This window comes from Lampris incognitus, chromosome 1, assembly GCF_029633865.1.
Source record: "Lampris incognitus isolate fLamInc1 chromosome 1, fLamInc1.hap2, whole genome shotgun sequence".
Lineage (NCBI taxonomy): Eukaryota > Metazoa > Chordata > Actinopteri > Lampriformes > Lampridae > Lampris > Lampris incognitus.
This window is the reverse complement of record NC_079211.1, coordinates 140,634,775-140,643,958: the sequence shown is the minus strand read 5'-3', so window position 1 is coordinate 140,643,958 and position 9,184 is coordinate 140,634,775. Positions and strand designations below refer to the sequence as shown.

General features: G+C 43.3%; 1 protein-coding gene across 1 annotated transcript in view; it reads left to right on the top strand.

Annotated features, from left to right (window-relative positions):
- Positions 1-310: 310 nt before the first annotated feature.
- trpm6 (transient receptor potential cation channel, subfamily M, member 6) overlaps positions 311-9,184 on the top strand; it is a 32,031-nt gene continuing 23,157 nt past the window's right edge. The window contains 17 exon segments of the mRNA XM_056296797.1: positions 311-433; positions 2,112-2,191; positions 2,421-2,459; positions 2,907-3,096; positions 3,409-3,622; positions 4,183-4,307; positions 4,457-4,628; positions 5,418-5,592; positions 5,839-5,962; positions 6,120-6,192; positions 6,362-6,462; positions 6,567-6,701; positions 7,533-7,580; positions 7,775-7,857; positions 7,859-7,910; positions 8,090-8,215; positions 8,501-8,769. Of these exon segments, the coding sequence (XP_056152772.1) occupies positions 413-433; positions 2,112-2,191; positions 2,421-2,459; positions 2,907-3,096; positions 3,409-3,622; positions 4,183-4,307; positions 4,457-4,628; positions 5,418-5,592; positions 5,839-5,962; positions 6,120-6,192; positions 6,362-6,462; positions 6,567-6,701; positions 7,533-7,580; positions 7,775-7,857; positions 7,859-7,910; positions 8,090-8,215; positions 8,501-8,769 (2,027 nt within the window). The 5' untranslated portion in view covers positions 311-412.

Genomic DNA, 9,184 nt, shown 5'->3' with positions numbered 1-9,184 from the left:
ACCGTCGACAGTCATAGTGAATGATGTCATTGTTTTGTTTGTAAGGCGCATGTAGCAGATTTGGAATGGAGTGTTTACTCACTTTATTATTAGAAATATACATCCCACGTAGCCCTAGCCCACTTTTTAAAATAAACTTTTTTTTTGCATTTGTACATTAGGAAAAGTTAGGCATACTGACTCTTAAGATGTTATACAGCCACCTGCTGCTATTGGGGGGGGGGCTGCACCCACCACTAGAGGGGGCTGGCCTCCCAGCCCCCTCCTCCCCGCGCTAAGGAACAATGTTAAAGATACACTGCGCATAGACACAATTCATAAAATGAAATCGTCCTGACCATCCGGCCGACCACCGCCATTACATAACCACGACTCGCTCCTCACATCTTCCCTCTCAGTAAGCGCAAGAGAAATGAAAGTAAAGAAAACAGTGGTGAGTATGACTGATGGGAGCTGTGTGTGTGTGTGGGGGGGGGGGGTGCGTGCGCTCAAGGCGTCTTGGAAAGAATCTGCTTGACCTTTGGACTAGCCGATAAAGGGAGTAGAAGATGATTCGGGTTACCTGCAGGGCGACACACCGGGTTCACATGGATATGTGTTTTAACTGACGTATCCTCACACCAATGGTAAGTGTTCTGTTTTAGTTTTATTAAGTAGTGTATAATGGGAATCTAATACAGGCCTTGGTGTCTTTAGCCACAGAACTACTCCCTCCAGCGCCACGTGGGTTTCGGCTAAACCATCACCATTGTGTTGCCAATGTACAGTAAAATTAATGAATTTGAAAGTGATTTCTGTGTAACTTTTTTTTTTTTAAACGGTCTTGTCTCAACGGGAAAATCACAGTGTAGTATTATACTGTATTAGCCAGTCGACCGCACTGAGAGTCTCCGTTTATCCTAGCAAGTGTTTAAAGAAATATGAAGTAATGTTGTACATGTGGGGCCTGTCGAAATGCCATTAATTGTAATTTGACGCTCTTGCATATTTATTTGACAAGACTTGAACTATGAGTGTTTGAGTTGGAACCCATTGAAATGTCATTATTTGTACGCATATTGCAAATAAACAACGTTTTGGTGTAACTACAGATTATAGTTAGTATCAGTGTCCTTTCTAATAACCTCAACCACACACACACACACACACGCAACTACATGCTAAGGGTGTCTTTTTTTTCTTCATTTTGTAGAGCCCACTGAGGCAAATTTGTAATTTGTCATAATGGGCTATACAAATAAAATTGACTTTCTTGTTTCATAAACTATCTTATCTTCCTTTTGTAGGTTATACATTATAGTTTTTGCAAATACACACTAATAATTGTCAGCAGATTTAGATAAGCAAGAACTCAAACATTAACATACACAAACCCACGTGTGTGTGTGTGTGTGTGTGTGTGTGTGTGTGTGTGTGTGTGTGTGTGTGTGTGTGTGTACACACAGTATGTAATCAGTTATGATAATAAAGTTCTCACAGTGAAGTATGATAAATGACATTTATTGCCCATAAGAGAGGCCTAAACAAACTTTGCGGTAGGGTCTGAACCGCGTAGTCTCCTTCTGTGATTCTTGTCTCGATTCTGGCACCGGCTAACCCAGCGAGGGAGTGCGACAACCCTTGTTTTTTTGTGTACACATATCAGGAAAAGGGATGTGTGTATGTTTCCTACCACGCTTTATACAGTGGAGCCCTTGTGACCGGCTGGGGAAATAGATACAAGAGCACAACCCTGACAGACTAAAGGAAGCCAAAGAAAGGACCAAGCTGTGCCAAGCTGAATCACTTTGACTCTTGTGCCTCACATCCCGTCGGTGTTTTTCACAATGTGGGAACAAAACAGTCCAGATTTCTTTGACTGGGAGTGACCCACTGTTGCTTGTGTATCCAGACTCTGGAGGTTAACAATAGTGTGATGTGATTCAGTGTACGGCATAACATGTCTGCCATGAGCCTGACTGAGAAGGTCACTAATATTTTCTCAAGGGATAAAATGGACTGATTATTTGACAGAACGTGGTTTTGAGACTTTTATTTGGAAGGATTTTGCTTCCTGATGTGTGTCAGCTATAATTGTTTGTTCTTTTTCTCCCCCCCCCCCTTCCTTGCAGTCACGTAGATCTTGGATTGAGGAAACACTCCTCAAAAGAGAATGTGTGAAGTTCATCCCTTCCTCCCGGGATATGCACAGGTAAACTGGAGAGTAAATGGCTTATCTAAAATTTGTTCACAATGTCGGATCAAATATTGAAATAGATATGGTTGTTTTGTGGAACGGTATCAGGTATTACACTCACAGCAGTGTGTAGCCACATGGTTGTTTTGAAAAAAAGAAAAGTCATACGTTCTGCTGATCCTTCCAGGGAAAAACGATAGTGTGTTTAGTTTCTGGTTTCTAATTTACTGACTGTTTGTTGCAGATGTGTCCCAGTATGTCAAGTATGCCAGAATCTAATCAGGTATGACTTGTGTGTGTTCGTTTGTGTGACACTTCGTCTATGTTCCCGAGTACGAGCATTTTCAAAATTGTAACCAATGAATATTTGTGATCTGGATTTTCTTTATTCAGTTTATCGTAGCCAGTACATTTTTGGAGAATACGTCATAACCTCAAGCACCTAACTCTCGATTAGCGTGAGAATTGAGTAATTTTGAGATAGTGTATGTGAGATAGCGCATCTTTACATCCCTTTACATCAACTGATGTACAGAGAAAAACAATAAATTCATTAGTAAAACTGACAAAGTCAACTAAATTTTTATATGGTTATTGTATAGGTTGCGAATTTTCCATTTTTTTTGTGCAGTCTACGACACAATATTTGAAGTCAGTGCGCTCCTGACTTCTATTGTCTCCACCTCTCCATTTCCCCTCCCATTTAACCACCTTGCTCCACCTTTTGCAGATGCTGTTGCGGCCTCCTGATGGGGGAACACTCGTTGGGAGGTTCATCTCCTCCCATTTCCTTCTGTCCCGGGCCTGGGGAGGAGATGGAGGAGGATTGGTCGGTGGAGTGCCACACCAAGGCTAGTCCCACCAATGCGTACGGGACCATAGACTTCCAGGACAGCGCTGCACGTGCCTGTAGGGCTAAGGTCTGTAAATCGGTAGAGGCTTTATGTGGCTCTGAATAGAGCACTCTTAATATTTAATTTCCTACAAGGAATTCCTTTCCTCTCTCAGTGAACGTGAGTGTTTGGCCCAGGGTGAATTAAATGTTTGTTTACATTTTGGTGGTTGCACAATCACGGTCCGATTATATGCTTTGTGGGTCAGCATGTAATCAGGAATATAGAGAAGGGTGTTTTCTGTGAACAGCGATACGTGAGAAATGCTTTGAGGATGCACAAGAGGTTGAACCAGTATCCTCTCTGTCTCAAACAGCTCCATATGTGTTTCCTCTCTAGTATGCCCGGGTGGCAGTAGACTCAAAGCCAGAGGCGCTGCTCCAGTTGATGCTAAGGGAGTGGCAGATGGAGAAACCCAAGCTGCTAATCACTGTCCAAGGTGGCTCTGAGAACTTCACTCTCCCCCCTAAAGTCAAGCAGGCCTTCAGCAAGGGACTGGTCACCGCAGCCCTCAGCACAGAGGCGTGGATACTCACTGATGGAATTAACATTGGTAGGAGTTGGAAACTGCTGTTTGTACGATTGATGGGTTTCTTCGGAGGGGGGGGGGTTGTTTTTTTTTAAAGGTATTTGCTTTTAATTGGTTATTATGATTAGGTTATGGATTGTTTTTGTGCACACACTGCACATTGTCAGTAAATGTGCTAAAGTACCAAAGCTGCAGTTCATTTAGTAGTGTAAAAAATAACCACAACTGGAGACAGAATTGTATGAGTTGTAGATCCTGTAGGCATGCAATAAGCTAGGAGACAAACTAGGGTGAGTGTTGAATGTTTTTTTTTTTACTGCAAATAATGTTGTACGGTATCGTCCCATTGGTTCCCGCCGCGTTTACTGGTGAAAGTCTCATGCGATGTCTTTTCATTGCATCTTGTTACAACTTGAGGTAAGGAATATTGCTTGCGTTTGTTTCAAAAGCAACGCCATTTTTACCGTCGTTTAACTGAACTGTATGGAAAACGGCTGAGCTTGAGTTTGACATCTAGTCTGAATCTATATTATTCACATCAACGTGCCGTCTACCTTTTTTTTTTTTTTTTACGTCATCTGCAGGTGTGTCCAAGTATGTGGGCGACGCAGTGAAAAGATTTGGGAGCCATAACCTCAGAAAGAGAAACACAGTGGGGATCAGCCCGTGGGGAGTGATTGAAAACAACGCTGACCTTATCGGCAGAGATGTGAGTGGTAAAATCTTATTGAACGTCGAAAAAGATGGCAAATCCTCCCCGGTTTGACACTTACTAAGCGAAAAGCTCTCTTGACACCTCCTTTGTAGCTCATGTTTTACTTCTAAATTCTCAAACTGGTTTCCCTCGCTCCGGCTCAGGTATTCAAACCGTATCAGCCGCTGGGGAACCCCTTGAGTAAAAGGGCCTGCCTTAATGGTTTCCACTCCCACTTTCTGTTGGTGGATGATGGGACTCTGGGAAAACATGGCTGCCAGCAAGGCCTCAGAAGGAGGTTGGAGAAACACATCCAACTGCAGCGGATACACCCTAGTATGTTGATGAATGTGTGAGGGTGCGTGATGGTGTGTCACTGTAAGTGTGTGTTTGGGGTCAGAGAGAGAGTTTATTTCATTTATACAGCACTTTTAAAATGCCAATGGCACATAATTATCCTAGTACACAAAGACAGTACAAACAGATAAGGTAAAAAAAAAAGAGTTTAATAGGGGTAACAAAAAGATAGTAGAACCAGTTAAAACATGAAAACAGGTTAAGAAAATTTAAAAGCAAAGGAATAAAAATGGGTCTTAAAAATTTCAATAGACTTGACCTGTCTATTGGTCTCTGGCAGGCTGCTCCAGAGCCGAGGGGCCGCTACAGAGAAACTCTATCGCCTGCACTTTTTTAGACGTGAATGAGGGATGAACAACAATCCCCAGTGGGAGGACCTGAGGGACCTGGTGGCGGTGTAGGGAGCGAGAAGCTCAGAAATGTAGGGAGGGACGAGACCATGAAGAGATACAGCGAGGAGGATTTTGAAATGAATGGGGAGCCAATGAAGGGATGCAAGAATAGGGGCGATGTGATTTCATTTTTTTGGGCTCTTGTTAATAACCGGGCGGCAGCACTTTGAACTAATTGTAGTTGGGAAATGGAAGTGTGAGAAATGCCAAGGTAGAGGGAGTTACAGTAGTCTAGACTGGATGAAATCAGTGCATGGATGACTCTTTCTTGGTCGAAGGGTGATGGGGAAATGTCTGGTTTGTGTAGGGTTAGAGAGTGACTAAGTGACAGATTGAGAGACAGATTGACCACCTCCCTTTCCTCTCCTCCACCTAGGACTGAACCAAGGTGTGCCAGTGGTGTGTGTGGTTGTGGAGGGAGGCCCTGTGGTTGTGTCCACAGTATTGGAGTATGTTAGTAGTGTTCCCCCTGTGCCAGTGTTTGTCTTTGAGGGATCAGGAAGAGCTGCTGACCTGCTAGCCTTTCTACATAAGCAAACCGCTATGGACAGGTATGTATGCTGGTTCTCCTAGATCAGACAGACAAAACTTTTCTGATTTGGCCCAAGTTAATATCGCTAGGGATGTTTTACACCATTTTTTGTGGCCATTGGCCTTCATTAGGACCAGCAGGCTAATTGGCTGGGTGGTGTATGTCACAAATATCAGAATCAGAATACTTTATTCATCCCTGAGGGGAAGTTGGGTGAATATACGGTGAAAAGACCAGTCACAAACAAACTTATTATCTGTTCTAGGCAGCTGGATCCTGACATTCAAGAGGACTTCCTTGTTAGGATTGGAAATGTGTTCGGAGTAGAGAGGCCAGAGGCTTCTCATCTCAATGGTCTTCTCCAGGAGTGTATGGCTCACAGACAGTCTGTAAGTAAAGCTTTTTTTTGGAAATGTGCGTGTTGTGAACAAATTTATTTTGTCTTGACTTCTCTACATCTTATAAAAAACTGGGACAATATCACATTATAGTTTGTATGTCTATGAACACACACCTGATTTATTCTGTGTTTCTTTTTAACATTAGATCACAATCTTTGACTCGGAGTCAGAAGACCAACAGACACCAGATTCAGCAATTTTGACCACTACACTCAAGGGTTGTTGTTTCCTTCGTTTTGGTTGTGATAGCCATAACTATAGCAACTAGGAATAATGACTTTTCAGTTTTTGTAAACTTTTGAATGAAGGGTATCCCTTAAAGTCTAATTATCACTCTTTTTTTTTTTTTTTTGCTGTCTCTGACTGGATTTTTGTGTGGAAAAACAGGCACCAAGGCCAGTCCCGCAGAGCAGCTGAGCATGGCGTTGGCGTGGGACAGAGCGGACATTGCTCAGAAACATGTCTTGGTGTATGGACAACACTGGCAGGTGATATTGACATGGTTCTAATCAACAGAAGGCCGTGTTCTCTTTAACTACAGATAGTTGCTTTTAAAGTGTGTAGTTCTTATAGTTTCCTCTTCTGGGCCCAGGTAGGATCTCTGGAGCAGGCTATGTTGGACGCTCTACAGATGGACCGTGTCGGCTTTGTCAAGCTGTTGATCGACAACGGCATGACCATGGGCCACTTCCTTACCGTGGATCGACTTGAGATGCTCTATAACACGGTTGTTATCTTCTTTATTTACTTCAAAGTTGGGTCTCACTTGGCTTCTTTTTTTTCCCCATTCCCAGCATGCCTTTCACCTTTCCTGTCAGAGTAGAACTACTATATAGAAATGCATACAAGCACCCTTCTACACGAATGTATTACTTAGTGGAGAGAGAAATATACTGAATCACTAACAATAACTGCACAACAAACTTAATAAAACTGCTAAATTATTCGCTAGGTTGGTGTATTTCACCAAAAATCCTAAATGCCTTTTCAACACTCAGTACTTATATTTACTTTCATGTGCCAGTCTCTCCTTGTTTCCCCTTGGCTTTTTTTTTCTGCCGTGTAAACAGAGGAAGTAAAAATTTTCATTTTTGGATATCAGTAACCACCTCTTGAGACACCGTTTCTTTAGCTGTGGCTTTTACTGAAACAGCAATACACAACAATGTGAGCAATGTGAAGCAAAATGAACTATGGTTCTCGCTCAGGATTATTCAGTCTTTTCCTAGTAGTTGTTTTATGGCGTTTTGGAGATCATAGAGCTCTTTGTCATGGGTCCTCTTCCACTTGGCTTTTTCCTCACTGCCTTTATCATCTGAGTATGGAAAGCATGATTAATAATTAATAACTCGGGGATAATAAGTCCCTCTAAAAAAAGACGAACAATGAGCCATGAGCTACTTACTACGTGTGATTGTTTGGTCTCTTGGAAATTCATTTATCTCACCACCTCCAAAAGCAACCAGGAAGTTGCGTTTGTGTAGATGGCGCCATAGTTGCTGGTTGGCATCCACAGTATCAGTCAGTTGGTTGTTAACATGATTTTTCTTTGCCACAGGGACTAGCAGACAGTTTCCTCCACCACCTTGTTGAAGACGTGAAGCAGGTTAGTGGTAATGATGAGATTTAAAAATGTACCTCTTTCACGTGTACTTTACAGTGGTGTTTCGTATCTCGATTTATGCAGGTATTTGCTTCGAATATCACGAAGACAGTTTTATGTGCCGTATATTTTTGCTGGACGTGTATTTATATGTGTATTTTTCTTTTATTTCGTGCATGTATGCGTCTGCTGTGTAGGCCTCTCTGCCACGAGGTTACCATCTATCTCTCATTGACATGGGCTTACTGATAGAGTACTTGATAGGAGGAGCTTACCGCAGTGACACAGAAAAACTTCAGGCTGGCCTACAGCCGCCTGCATGCCCAGGGCAGGGTGAGTAGGGTATATCATTAACATACTCATCAAGAGTAATCACATTTGGTTTAGCAGGGTTTTTTGTAAAACACCAAATCAATTTATCAGTTTGGTAATCCATTTTTTTTTTTTAGCTAGCCCTTTTTGTCAGCTATATTTATTTTTCTTCACTACTCTATTCATCACATTTTTTGTAGGCAAGTGGTCAACACAGTTCTGGATCCCCAATGACAAGGCAGAGGGGACTGCCATTAAATTCCAAGAGGAGCAGAAGTCCCCAGCGCCTCCATTTCTTCAGAACTGCTCAACCCTACAAACACGAGGTTTTTTTTTCAGGGACTTCTTTCACACTCAACTCCCTGAAAGCACACACAAGAAGGAGGCTTTGTAGAATTTCTGAAAGTTGTGTTTATCGAGATTTTGTCACTTCATTTTTCTCACTGTATAATCCCCCATTCTCTTGTCCTCATCTTCACCTTTCCCTCTACCCCGTTTCTGTCTGTCATCTTCTTCCTCCTACCATTTGTTTTCTCCTTGCCTTTCCCCCCATTTTCTGTTCTGCTTTCTTGCCCTTTTGCCTGCCCAATCCATTCTTTTTCCCCATCAAGGAAAGCGGTGCGTCGCGTGGAACCGTCAAAACGACCTTGACCACTGACCTCGCTAATGTCTTGCTGCAAGTGCACTTTGACTTCGATGACCTTTTCGTGTGGGCGGTGCTGCAGCGACGGCAGCAGATGGCGTTGTTCCTGTGGCAGCATGGCGAGGGCGCGTTGGCGCGTGCCACAGTGGCCTGTAAGCTCTACCGCTCCATGGCTCGTGAAGCACGGCAGAGCAGCGTGGACGACAACGTTGCAGAGCAGCTCAAAACATATTCACTGTGAGTGTATTTATGTTGGGTCTCTTTTTGGGGGGCGGGAGGGGGGGTCGTGAATCTGTCAGCTGTCAACATGGCAAAAGTTCTCGCAATCTAATGGAAGTTCTCCACTAACGTGATTAAGATGCTATACGTTTATTTATTTATCTTTATAGCGACAGGCATGGGCGCAAGTCCATGAATACTGGGGTGGCATCCAGCGCTTTACCTGTGCCCCCGTCCATAGGGTTAGTGGTTGTGTCAGGAGGGGCATCCGACGTAAAGTTTTGCCAAATCATTATGCGGCTTGACAAGACCATACCAGATCAGTCGAGGCTCCATACGGGATCGGCTGAGGCCCGGGTTACCAATGGCCGCCATTGGTGCTGTGCCCTCACAGGGTACCGATGGAAACTGTAAAATCCACCGTGGCGACCCC